This window comes from Microtus ochrogaster, chromosome 5, assembly GCF_000317375.1.
Source record: "Microtus ochrogaster isolate Prairie Vole_2 chromosome 5, MicOch1.0, whole genome shotgun sequence".
Classification (NCBI taxonomy): domain Eukaryota; kingdom Metazoa; phylum Chordata; class Mammalia; order Rodentia; family Cricetidae; genus Microtus; species Microtus ochrogaster.
Window position 1 is genome coordinate 75,005,439 of NC_022012.1, and position 13,810 is coordinate 75,019,248.

Genomic DNA, 13,810 nt, shown 5'->3' on the forward strand with positions numbered 1-13,810 from the left:
TCCTCTCCTTCCCTTTGGGGCGATGCTCTATCTGCTCAGTAAACTAGTCTGACTGTTGTCACCCTTTTCTGTGAGGCACTGCCATGCAAGGTGCCTAGAAATAACCCTGAGTGGCCAGAGCTTGACAGTCAAGAGTAACCTAAGAGGCTTCTCACCTCTAAATGTCTGTGGCAGTCAGCTGATGAAATTTCTGGGAGTCTTCTCACTAGAACCACCACCGTTTCCATTTGGAGCTCTTACTTAAGCTCCCTGTCCCCAGCTGTGATTTTACTGAAACTGTTAAAAAGCGAAAGCTGTGTCCCAAGGGGAACTGGATGTGCAGGTGGCTGAAGGAACTGAGATTGGCACCACCATGAATGGTCTGGTATACAGCAGGTCTGATGCCGAAGGGTTTACTCTGAATGTTGGCAGCTCTTGTTTTAGCAGGTAGCATTTCCTTGGTTTTGTGTAGAAGTGTATTCACAATGCTGGGATGCAGTAGAGCCCTGCTCCTGCCTCAGGGCTTGTGAAGAAGTTGAGACTGAGTGAGGAAGTAAACTCCTCAGGGTTCCAATTCAATGCACTTTTCCTTGCAGCTGGGCTCACGAGTTGGGAGGGAAGTTGGCTTTAGTCGGGTTGGTCTAAGACTGACCTTGGTTGATAATGAGCTAGATAATTCTTGCTAGATAATGGGCAGTCTCTGCAGTTGTGGCTAGGACTGAAGGGTAGGTAAATAGGTACTTCTGCTGGTGGAAGCCTACCCCCGTGGAGAACCACGGCCTGGGTTCTAGACTGTGACTTGCCTCAAGCTGTCATCTTAGTTTGCCTCTCAGTACTTTCTCAGTACAGGGGAGTGGTGTAAGCCTGAGAGCCTCTGAGTCAGCCCAGTATGGTTGGTCTGAACTCACCAAGCAGGGAGAGAGGTTCAGGGCTTCTTGTTGAAAGCTGTTCATTACCTATCACCACTGTCTTGGTTGTGTATTATGTGGAATTGAGGGATAGCTTATTTTATGTAGCAGTTGAAGAGTGACCTTCATTCCAGTTAGGTTTTGAAACTGAGTGTGATTTGGCACACCTGTAATCCCAACATTTGGGAGGAAAAAGCTAGCAGATCTGAGTTTAAGCCTAGCCTGGTTCACGCATCAAGTGCCAGGCCACCCAGGGCTTTAGAGTGAGACCTTGTCTCAAACCAAACAGAAAGGAAGAAACTTGGTGAGAGGCGGGGCAGGAAGAGACTGTTATTACTATTTAGAAATGAGGAAACCAAAGCTCAAAGTTTGTTAGTCTAATACTTAGTGCTTAGGACTCCCACTGTCTTATCTGACGAGATGTTTTTTCCATCAGCATATCTAGTTTACCTGGAGTGCAAGGTCTTCACAGCTGCTTCAGTTTATCCTTCCTGGACATAGCAAGGCCTGCTGAGAGGAAAGGCTAAGCTTGAAGCTTAGTGACTGAGTGGCTAAGATAGAGTAGTGCAGGAGCCTTAGGGCCTCACTCAGCTGTATGTTCACAGAAAGTGAAACAGTGGGTTGCTCTCAGTGTTTGATGACGAAAATGCTAGTTTTTATCCATTTCAGTATATTCCTTCTCATGAGCTAAATTGGAGCTGGGAGAGGGGAAAAGGGGGTTAGGCTCTTCTATACAAGGTTTGCAGGCCAAGACAGGCTGGAGAAATCCATGAAGAGTAATGGTTGGGGAGGGTGCTGAGTTATCCCGTCTCTGCTGGGAATTGGAGGAGATAGGGTAAGGCAAGCTAGGAAACTCAGGAAGCCAAGCCTTTCTCTTGTTGAGTCATCCACCTGCCTGCTATGATGGCAGGGTGTGGGGAAGAGTAACCAGCTGGGCTAGGATACGTCCTCATTCCTTCAGCCCTACTCCCACCCCACTGCCTGCTTGTCAGGGCACTGTGCAAAGAAAGGGCAAGCATGCAGTCTTCCAAGTGCCCTGACATTTACTCTCCTTGTTTTCTCCTGGACCATGTGCAGTCATGCATGTTATCACAGTCAAGATGGGTTTCTGGAATGAACATCTTCATTTTTTGAGGAAGCACAAGTATAAAGAGGAAACAACTTCTCAAAGTTGCTCTGTGAAGATGTTCTGAATCTATTAAGACCTGATATTAATTTAAAGCCCAAGTTACTCAAATGTATGTAGAAACTCAGGCACTAAGTATCTGTTGGTCACCTCTGAGCCACTGCTATCAGTAGGAGGTCACACTGCTGCTTCTGTTCCTGGGGTTAAGTTCTTCACTTCAGTGAGAGATAGGATATATGGGGAAGGGTGAAGTGGGGGTGGGGACAGAGTGGTGTCTAAGATCTAGCAAACTGGCCAACCACAAGACTTGTCAGGAGTTCAGTGGGCTTCTGAATGTCTGAAAACCCAAAGTTACTTGAAGGAGTGGGTGGCAAGGGAGCACAGGTTGTGGGAATGGCAGTACAGGCTCAAGAATTCCCAGCAGAAGGTAGAGAGAAGTGGATTTTTTTTCTGTCAGACTCTGAATGCATGACAGACAAGGAATTGGACATGTGACAGTTTATTGTACAGTCATTATGCTGCAGAAAAAGGTAAGACAGGTGCTTAGCTGTGTAAGCAAATCTCCTTCAGTCTCCCAGGGTGACGGTGAGTGGAGTTCCCAGTTAGAGAAAAAAGTAGATGTTACCTGAATTAGGACTGTTAGAATATCAGAGTTGGGAGGCCTTAGCAATGGTGCTGTTACAGCTGTCCTTTTAAAGAGGCCAAGACCCACATGGACTGCTGTGTCTAGTGAGCACCATACGACTGAACTGGAAGCCAAATGTTTCATTCCCCCTCCCCTACACACACACACACACACACAAACACATGCATCAAGTTTAGAGAACCTCTAGACTCTTAATTAGTTCTGTGGGTTTGGCTTGCCCCTTATTGCTTTAGGAAATAGTTTAATGGCAGGCGGATCTCTGTGAGTTCGAGACCAGCCTGGTCTACAAGAGCTAGTTCCAGAACAGGCTCCAAAACCACAGAGAAACCCTGTCTCGAAAAACCAAAAAAAAAAAAAAAAAAAAATAGTTTAATAAGTGACAGGAAGTAGCTGGTCACAGATGTTTGGGGAATTTATCTAGTAGGTAGGATTTGTTCCATGAGTTTTGTAGCATTTCTTACACTAATATTTAAGCTCTACACAGATATTTCACTGGCCTCTTTTTTTTTTAATTTATTTATTTATTGAGGATTTCTGCCTCCTCCCCGCCACCGCCTCCCATTTCCCTCCCCCTCCCCCGATTAAGTCCCTCTCCCTCATCAGCTTGAAGAGCCATCAGGGTTCCCTGCACTGGCCTCTTTTTGAACTCTGTTGTGCCATGTTGGCCTCCAACATGTACATTTGCCTACACAGCTCTTTCTCTCTCTGAAGGCTGATTAGAGCCAGTTGTGAAACAGTCTGGCTGCTTGCCTGAGAGAGCCTCCCATGCACTCAGATGACTCCAGGAGACAGGAATGCAGTGATGCCCAGGTAGAGACTGGCTTTCATTGGCTTTGTTTTACATTTATGGTTTTGAGTTTAAAAGTAGTTACCCTAATCACCATGCACAGGATGACAAGGTGTATAGTGAAGGTGTGCTAGTCTCAGGGCCTGGATGAGCTGTTCTCTATTGAGTCATGCAGCTTCTCAGAGCCTCAGAGGCCCTGGGAGAGCCCTCCAGTCCCCATTCCACATTGAGAAACAGATTTTGGGTCATAGTGAACAAGTGGCATTATGACTTTTCTGTTGGCATCCGTACATCCTGAAATGGCGATTATTTAAGCCAGAATCCTCAGAAACTTGCCATAATCAAACTCCAAGGGTAATGCTGCCTATAGGCTGGATTGGAACTTGGCCTCTCCCTCCTCAAACAGGTCTCCTGGGCTTTGCATATCCTAAATGGTTAGCCCTGCTGTTGTTTTTCTTGTAGTTTCTCGAGTTTTGCTCATTTACTTCTGATAGCCAGCTTCCCTAGAGTTGTACACAAGTTGCTCTCCTTTCTCCTTGATTAGGAGATGGCCATGCTAGATTTGAAAGATCGGAAATCTGGGGCAGTTTAGACAAATATAGTTGGATAATAAATTACATTAAGGATAGCCTGAGATATTCCTCTCAGTTGCAGGGACCCCGCTCTCCATCTACTGCATCTGATGTGGATATAAACCTGCAATTTGAACATTTGTGGGGTGATTCTGGTGCAGGAGTAGATGTAGAATATCAGTGGGATCCTCACTGACTTCCGTTACTGGTCTTTCAGTTTGACTGAAACATTCCCAGAGACATCACGTTGGTACCACTTTTATAATATACAAAAGCACTTCCCATCCGATTTTATTGGACACCCAAGATAACCTTGTTAGATAATAAGACAGGCATGAGTCAACAGGACAGGCATAAATATCCCAACCTTGCAGATGAAGAAACAACCTTAGGAAACACACGGTTAATAAGTGACAGAGTTCCGAGGCACTCTGCATAGCTCACATGTTCCAGCATTTAAACCTAGGACCTAATGGGGGTGGGGGGGGCTGGACTTGATCTTTGATTTTTGGCTTCACCTGTAGACTTCCTAGAGGGATGGTCCACCTTGTATGTAGTTCTTGTGGCGTAGGGGTCTGTCTTGGCTTCCCTGCTCTTGTGCGCAGAGATCTCCCGAGGGTAGGGGCTGTTAACACTGGGCATCATTTGTATTCCTTGTGCCCCAGAAAGGCAGCAGGTGCAGGGTGGTGGTCCTTGCCAGTACAACAGAAGGCCTCTGGGGCAGGTAGATTGACTTTATTTCAGATTTATAATCAATTTAGCTCGTACTAATTGGTTGGATAATGACAGTCTACATTTCCGCAGACATTTAGTTGGCATCTATAATAAACCCACAATGTTTGCTGAGGTGCAACTGTACTGGAAAGATGAATTCATTATTATTAGGATTACTCCTCCTGGGCACAGCCGCCCAGTGACTCTGGTCCTGTGATCTTTTTAGCTTTTTTTGTTTTTTTAAGGGGCATAAAGGTCTACAGTTTTCTCCCAGGCAGTATTTCTTGCCGTTTCAGATCGGTAACAGGACATCAGGATTAGATACTCTACCTTTGAAGCCTTTGTCCATAATGTATGTGTTCTGACGTCTATCCATTCCACAAGTGCCTGCATAGAAACAGAAGGAAAGAAAATACAGGGTAAGGTTTCCTTAGACAGCTGGTGGCTTCCTCCTTTCCCTGCCTTTTTCTTCCTTTACCCAGAAAATAGTTTACTCCTAACAAATTATTCTGGATTTAATCTATTCTAAATAGTTTTGAACGGGCTCATCACATCAGATGGACTGCAACACCTTTTTTTTTTCTTTCCTTTTAGTCTGCACCTGTCTTTCAGGATGCCACCTTTGATCTCCGTAGGTGAAGTGCCAGGCTCTAGAGGCACAGGGTAAGGAATGAAACTAGACCAGTCCTTAGCTGGAGGGTTCCAGATGCAGAGAATTCTGATTTTCCTTTCCCTTGGTTTTAGAATGGAGTTGGAGATAGGGTTTCTCACCTCTTTGCTCTGATGGGGGCCAGGGAGAAAAAGACAAGTAGCTGGGTTACTTAATTAGTTTACTTTCCGGGAAGAACTGTCATTCCCAGCCACAGCCAGGTTGCTCAGTCACTCATTTGAAGGGCGTGGGGAAGTAGAGCTTTGTTCCTGAAAATGTTGCCAGTGTTTTTCAGCCCTGAGGACTTCTTTCTTAATTTTGCTGTTAGCTTTTTTTTTTTTTTTAGGTTCCCAGAATGCATGGTCCTGAGCCCTAGCCACAGGCAGGACATAAACGTGAGTGGATTGCTATAAGTGATCCCAGGGGTGGGACCAAGTCTGGCCTTTCCAAGCTGGGACAGGAATGACTAACTTACAGTTACCCCACCGACCTTGGTGGTTTTTTTTGTCTTTGGGAATTTTGTTTTCTGGGTTTTTTCCTTTGTTTTAGATTGATTTCTACTTTTATAGACTTACACATATATAGTCTGAGTACACATGAGTACAGGTGCCCGCAGATGCCAGAGGTATTGGATCACCTGGAGCTGGGGGTTCACGGTGGTTGTGAACTGTCTGATATGTGTTCTTAAACCAGATACACTTGGTCTTTAATTGAAAACAGTACCAGGTAAGGTAGTTGGCAAATACTTACTAAAATATAGTTTAACTTCACCTAAACTGCCCACATTTGTGACACCAAAGACAAAACCACTGATACTAGGATCCTTCCTCCACATTAAGTTCCCAAGTTGAATTTACAGATCATGCCTATGTGCCCACCTTTTATACGTTCCTGAATGGTATGGCAGAAGCAAGCCATTCTAAAAGTGCCAAAGAAACCCATACCCTTAAAAACCTATAGCAGGCTGTGTTGACCTAGTTTAACACTTAATAGTCAAGGATTTCCTTTGCTCTCCTTGAAGAAAGGAGGGTGGCTACAATGTTAGCCCCCTCTTTAAGGAACAGCTGTCCAAAGAATATCAGAGATGTTCAAGAATATACAAGCAAATATAAGGTTGAGTAGTGGTAGAGCATCAGGTGTTCTCTCCCAGTAGCCACAATTAGCTGGCTGTGAGCTAACAAAGACTAGTGTGAGGTGCTCTAGCTACAGTGATTGAAGGTCTGTGGAACAGGGAGGAACTAGGCTGAGTCCTGCTGAGGCCCAGGTGCTCCCAAGCTATTTGAATCACAGTGACCTCAAGGTGAAGTGAGGGCAGCTTAGCCATAGTTGACCTACAGCCAGCAAGGTCCTTGCAACCATGCCTACTCGACAAGAAGAATTCCGAACCTTCATGCTTCCTGGAATACAGACCTGAGGAAGTTGATTTAGTTTCAGTGGAGCTTTAAGAGTCACCTAGAGCCCAAATTCAAACCTAGAGTTGGCTAGCATTCTGGGGCTCTGCCCTAAGGTGCCCTAGAAAAGCTACTTTGTAGGGAGGCCACATCCCGTGTCCATCCTTTGTACTCTTGACATTCATTTTTGTAACTGATGCATATGTTTCTCCTTTCAGGACTCACTTGCCAAGTGTCTTTTTCACACCCCTCTTAGGCCACCACCTTTGAGCTCAGTGTTTGAGTTCAGAGGATACTTAGTAGTAGATCTGCCTATCTTCTCCCAGTTTCTTCTCAACAACCTTATGTCATTTTCTAAGAAGATACAGTTTGAGCCACTGTTAGGTCTGGGGCCTCTCTGGTGATCATTGAACTTTTTCCATAGAGCCAACATTCTGTTATCTACACCATTATTGGGTTGCATGTTGCAGAACAGAGAGTATAGCCAGGCTGTGTCGCCTCCATAAGCAACCCCAGTTTGTCCACATCACCTAGCATGACGAGGGTGAACAGGGTAGTAGGAAGGACTGGGACAAACTGCCGCCTTTGGGTGGGGCTTAGGAGCTATAGACTGATCACGTGAAGGCTCCATGGAATTAGGGAGAGGGTGTAGCACAGTCTGCTATGGGGTGGAAGGAAAGGCTGGGGGGTCTGACCTGGTGAGTGTGGCTCATTGTGGCGGCTGAGGTGTCTAAGTTCAATGTAGAAGTCCTCGGGCGGGTACCTGGCCTCCAGGGCACTGATCTGGAAATGGGAGTCTAGTGAGAGGAATGACAGGGAGGAGCCATTATTCCCAGGGCCTGGATGGCAGGGGAAGGGGGTGAGAAGTACGAGGTAGGGCAAGGGCAGGCCAGAAGGAATCAAGATCTCCATGTAGCATCCAAAGGGACTGGGGTTTTCTGTCCTCTCTTCCCCTCCCATTCCATTCTGCCCTCCACTAGAGGGAAGAAGCCTTGAAAAGTATCAGGCAGAGAGGATCCTTTTCTGCCTGTGGCAAATACTCTTTCTGCTTCCACCTGGAAATCTCACATTCCATCCCTGGTAGTCAGTGGGCTACAACCATGCACTCCCTGTACACCACAGGGAAAGCCATGCTCAGGACCCAACTCTCTTGCTTTGAGGTGGGGCAGCTCCCCTCAGTACAGAGATCAGGGTGGGACCCATGGGGAAGATGACTCAAACCACTACTGACCTAACACGTTCACATAGCTGTAGGGGGTCCAGCCTGTTGTGTCTCTGTCAAGGGACTTGTTACTGAGCTGTTTGAAGAGGAGAGCCAGTTAATACCTCGCGTCTCAGCTGCCCTTCCCCAAGTTGGCACTTGGCCCAGCCTCACTGTACCCATCCCTAAGATGCTCCTGAGCTCCCAGACTGGATGACTGAGTAAAGGAGGAACAGACAAATGTTATATGACAAGCTATCATGCTATAGTTGAGGCCAATGAAAACAGCATATGCCCAAACCAAGTTCTTAGGCCCCTGTGGCATATGGAGTTATGCTGCAGGGCAGTTCGGGGAGGAGGGGAAGGAGACAGTCTGTCACAGGGCATCCCCAGCACAGAGGAGCTGCCTGCAGTTCTTGCTCCTGGGCCATATATGAGAGTCTGGTGTGACCAAGGGGAAGTTCCAGTCATGAGACTGATGCAGTCCTCTCTCTGCATTCTCTTAGCAGCCCTTTATGTAAGGAAAGGATGTTATTTCAGACATGGGACCATACTCAGGTACACAGAAGCCAAAGGCAAAGCTGGCTCTAGAATTCAGGTCTCAGTTGCCTATCCCCTCCACGACACTGTGCCTACCTTTGCTCCAGATGTTCTATCTCCCAGGAGGGGTTCTTGTCTACACAAGGCCAGTCTCAGCCTGTGATGGGAGCCAAACCAGTCCTCTACTGAAAGAGTAGCTGGCTCTTGCACAAATAATGTTGTGGCCTGGAACCTCTGTCCCATCCCTGGCTTGTGCCTCTAATCTGCTGCAGCTTTGATAACATGGCTGGGGTTAATCAAGGGCTGCCTGATGGGTAACCAAATTCTCTTCTCTCAGCTTCTCAAGCTAAAAGCTGAACTGAGCCTGCACACAAGAGCCTTGTTGGAAGGTGACAGGCAGAGTCGCCAAAGTTATTGGGCTTCTGAGTAACCTGCATACAACTTGCCTTTTTCATAGAAAAGCAACCCCCAGGTCTGTGGGCTGGTGGTCATTCTTCAGCGGGCAGATGGGGAGGAAGGAATTCTGAGAGCTCCAGGGAAGAGGCCTAAAATATGAAAGTTGTGCCCCTGGCAGGAGGTAGATGATGGTACAGGAAGCCAGGTATTCTAGGATTGTCACCCCCCAAATGGTCCTGCCATTCTGAGTGTATGTGTGTGGCACGCGTTTAGGTAGGTGTCAGGTGTGTATAGCAAGAGCCCCTCACAAACCTTATCCTTGGGGCTGTTCATGTCTCAGCCTCTCACACTGCCTCTTACTGGTCCATCATCAAGGGATGTACTACATGCTGTCTTGTCTGTCTACATATACATACATATTTTATGAGAAATCTAAGGTTTGGAATATTTGTGACTAAAAACACCTATCCATTCTGTGACTTAGTGCTGTGCTTGGAGCTGTCAGGGAGAGCACACCACTGGTCCACCCCTTTTCAGCAAGAACACTAGCTAGCATTTGGGTTCCCATCTGATGTGTGTATAGATGACATGTATGCCCAAGTTTAAGAGGCATCAAGTAGTTAATTGAATAGTGAGTTACTTCAGAGTATATTGCTAACACACTAGTAATTTGTGGTAAACATATACATTTTGAGTATATGTATTGGCACATGGCCAAAGTGGTTACATGGTATACACGGGTGTGGGATAAGGTGGTTGCATGTGATGTTACTGTGTTCTGGTAGGTACTAGTTATCTATACACAAGGTGCAGGTAAGTTCCAGTGAGTGGGCAGCATGATGTAGTGGTGTGGGATAGAGCCTGCTGTCTCCATAAAACATACTCTTTCCCAATTTCATGATTCAGAGTGTTCCTATATACCACAAGTCTTAGGATTGTTTTGTGTTTTTTTTTTTTTGGTTTTTCGAGACAGGGTTTCTCTGTGGCTTTGGAGCCTGTCCTGGATCTAGCTCTGTAGACCAGGCTGGTCTCGAACTCACAGAGATCCGCCTGCCTCTGCCTCCCGAGTGCTGGGATTAAAGGCGTGCGCCACCATCACCTGGCTCTTAGGATTGTTCTTAATGTAGAAGTTCCACACAGCCTCCATGTGGGGGTGCAGTTCCTTCCTGGGCAGAGGGGAGTGTTAAATGGAGAGGATTGTGGGTGAGGGCTAGGGAGCCAAGGGGCCAGTACCTTGGTGGGGCTGTTCCTGTCCAGAGTGCTGGCCTGGCTGGTGGCAGGCACCCCGCACGCCAGTGTGTGGTAGCTGGCATTGGAAAAGCACTGGGCATGGCTGCTACTTTGAGACAAATCTGGGAAGAGAACAAGGAGCCATATTCCATCATACACCTGTCCTTGGTTGAGATGTCCCCAAAACTAACGCTGGGGCTGGGCATTTTTGAGTGTCCCCTGCAAAGACAGCCAAATCCCCCCACATCCTCCAAGCTACCTGGCATCTAGTAGCCCTAAAGCAAGCAGGAGAGCCAGCCATGTTTTCTTCTTACTAATGCCAGCCCCCTGTGTAGCTCACAGACCAGGATTGTCAATATAGGGGTATCATGGTCAGCTGGAAGCTATTCACTGCTGACTCTGGCTTTAGTCTTTGAGTTTCTATTTTAGGTAGATTTACTTTCCCTTGCTTACCCCTATGGTCAGACACTAGTAATAAGTACATAGAGAACTCCATTCTTGTTGACCCTAGCTCTTCTGAAGTTTCTTCAGGACTGGGGAAAATCAGCCATTCCTGCTCATTGTCATTATAGAAAAAAACTGCCAAATCTCAATGGGCCTCGACTTTCATCAGAGGATGTTGGCTTTGGCTGGACCCCAGAGGTCTCTGAAAGCAACGTCTCTACTGGGGCCAGCTGTCTGTCCTGTTCCTGGCATAGAGCTGGCACACAGCAGGTGGCACTTAGCAGGAATGGCAGATGTGGTCTAGGTGCTCTTAAACACAAGGTACAGGAGACTATAGATCAGCTACAAGCTATTGGAAGGTCACCACCCTCTCCTCAACAGTGCAGGCCTAACCAACACCAGGGTGTTTGGGAACCTTACTGGTTAACTAAACATGAAGCAGAAAGCATTCTCTTCAAGGTATCAGTTCAGGGGAGAGAAAGGATCTGGTCAGTTCCATACATCCTCTCTCAGACTACCACAGGATGCCATATCTAAGCACACAGGGCTCTTCCCAAACTTGCAGACCTCTCCTAAGTGAGGTACCCCTTCCCCTGTTACTTCACTTCTGGAGTGCTCCTCAGGGATGGCCTGAGGTCCTACCAGGGAAAGCAAAAGTCAGTAGGTGCTCAGGCTTCACACAGGGAACTATCCCCTCTGTTTCTTAGAAAAGTTGCTACTTACTATACATCTCTTATAGACACAGCCCGATGAGAAGGGTGGGGATGTGGGGGGTTGGCACCCAGCTTAGGCTCCAGGAAGCAACACCCTCCTGGAACTGCAGACTTCTCCAACCCCATTTTCTCTATGGGGTTACCATTCTCGGGCCCAGCTACCCACCCTGCAGGTATAACGAACCACCCACGTTGAACCAAGAATACAGATGTTCCTGAGAAGACTGCAGGCCTCCTGCTGAGTTGTATAGGGGGAGGAGAAATAACGGGGCATAGCCTGACCTGAGAGAGAGTAGTCTGTGCTGGTCATCCTCATGGCTGGGGTGTAGGAGACACGAGGAGCCAAGTCACGGCCTTTTTCTTTCTGCCGCCTCCGTCGCCAGGCAAACAGGCCCAGCAACACCACAACCAGGAACAACAGGAGGATGATGCCTGTGACAGCACCCACTGAGTGCCGCTCTGCTCCCAAAGCTGGACTGATCTTGGTGTAGGGATTCAGTTCATCCATCATGAGGGCAGCTGTGGGCAGAGGGAGGCCTGAGCCAGAGACGGGCCTGATTCCAGTTTACTCCCTGGCTTTGCCCCTTCACCCCCACCTAATCTCAACCCTCACAGTGCCCACATTTCTTCTAGTGCCAGAAAGATCAAGTCCCAGGGTCATAAGAAGAAAACGTAATTTAAGTGTGAAGCAAAATAAATGCTTACTGAATATTTACTCAGGTACACACATGAATTAAAGTTATTTTATCATTGTGTCAAGTCTACAAAAAAGGAATTATTTACCTTTTCCACACAGTTGAAAAAATGAACTGAGTCACCAAGGTTAGGTAACTTGTCTAAGTTCACCCAACCAGTAACTTAGTCAGGAAAAACTGGCTTCAGCTATTCTTCCTGCTTCCCAGCTATGTGATTAAATGTCCATGGGAACAGTAACCCCAATGTCCCCAGGGAGTCATAAGCACCAAATGATAGACTGGCCTTGACAGCTGGGAGCCTGTTACTGCCCCAAGACATAACTCTTGATTATACATGTGTGGTTGGGTCCCTGAGACTGCTCTGGTGAGGGTTTCTTCTCCAGCTGGGCAGCATCTGGACCTCTCCCTGGCTCTCTGCTGCTGCCTGGAGAGAGCTGACTATCACTCTAGGGAGGAAAATGCTGCATTTTTGCCTCAACTGCATGGCTTCAGACTGCCAAGTAAGTTTGTCTGACATGGGTAATTGAGCCTGTTTTCTGCTCCCATCTTCTAGAACCTACAATAACCTCCCAAGCCTACAAAACTTTACAAAGAGATTTTTACATGCACAAAGCCACCATTTACAGAGTGCTCATATGTGCCAGGTGTGCGTGCGCCAAGGCCTTCCTTGATCCCCTCAGATGTACCGTGGATGTTGCCAAGGTGTAGATCTAGAGTTCAGTTGAGCCCTTTGGACAAAGGTTAACATCTCCTCAATTGAATGTGGAGTAAAAGGCCCAGCAAAGGAAATGACCTGCCCAGAGACACCTAGCAGGGAGTGGCAGAAGTCAAACCTGGCACATTCCAGTTTAGCCTGATTGGCCTTCCCAGCACTAGCCCACGGGGATCTCCCAGAGGATATGCATGGAGAAGCTGTGAGGTGAGGCTCCCAACTATGAATAAAATGTAGCGTCATAAACCTCAACTGGTCTGGTTAGAACTCCGAAGCCACCAATGGATTTTGGGCCCTTTCCACCTCTGTCCAGACATTCTGCCACCTGTATGTTACCTTGGTCACACCTGATTCCTTTGAATCCGGGGCTGCAGTAACAGGTACCAGTGACATGGTCACAAGTGGCATTGTTCATGCACTCACATAGCTGCTGACACCCATATCCAAAGGTTCCGGGGGCACATCCTATATGGTATGCAGAGTGCAAGTAAACAGTGAGACACAGCCACACTCACACTCCTCCCACTCCAGGTGGGGAAGCCCGTGGCAACAGGACAATTGTATCCCACCCTCAATGAAGCCTTTTGAACTGGAGTGCCTGTTGTGTATCACCCTGAGTCAGGGCATGTGGGCACAGGAGCAGGCAGCCTCACCTGCCTCTCCCTCCTGAACTCATTTAAAGAACCAGAAAATCCTGCCTACCACACCCTTGCCCTGTCTGAAGTGGCGAGAGATACTGTGACCATGAGTGTGTAGGGTTAGCCTTAAGTCTTTCTCAGAAGTTGTCCTCAAAGTCTAAAGTTCAGGAGCTGAGGTATCCTGGATGGGAGTGGGGGTTGAAGGAAACAGCTTCCCCTGCAATAGGCAGAAGCCCAGCCCAAATACCAGGAACAGGGTTGGGGCTGCTTACTCTGTTCACAGTGGCGCCCAGTGAAGCCTGTTCGACAGGTGCATTTCCCAGTGATGTGGTCACAGCTGGCTCCATTCTGACACTGGCATATGTGCCCACAATCCTTCCCAAAAAAGGCTGCAGGGCAACCTGCAACAAGACCACAGATCACAGTGGCCATGGACTCAGGGAAACTGCAGAGATGTTGCTGGGACCAG

The 13,810-nt window shown here is 47.5% G+C and overlaps 1 protein-coding gene across 10 annotated transcripts in view; it reads right to left on the minus strand.

The window, feature by feature from the left end:
• Positions 1 to 13,810, minus strand: part of Megf11 (multiple EGF like domains 11) — a 328,437-nt gene that overhangs the window by 4,972 nt on the left and 309,655 nt on the right. For 2 of the 10 annotated variants that reach the window (XM_026779412.1, XM_026779411.1), the window contains 7 exons: positions 13,614 to 13,742; positions 13,040 to 13,168; positions 11,579 to 11,815; positions 10,143 to 10,261; positions 8,004 to 8,070; positions 7,468 to 7,569; positions 5,063 to 5,119 (listed from right to left, as the gene is read on the minus strand). In XM_026779412.1, coding sequence (XP_026635213.1) covers positions 5,063 to 5,119; positions 7,468 to 7,569; positions 8,004 to 8,070; positions 10,143 to 10,261; positions 11,579 to 11,815; positions 13,040 to 13,168; positions 13,614 to 13,742 — 840 coding nt within the window. The other 8 variants (XM_026779414.1, XM_026779416.1, XM_026779419.1 and 5 more) reach the window with 8 other exon arrangements.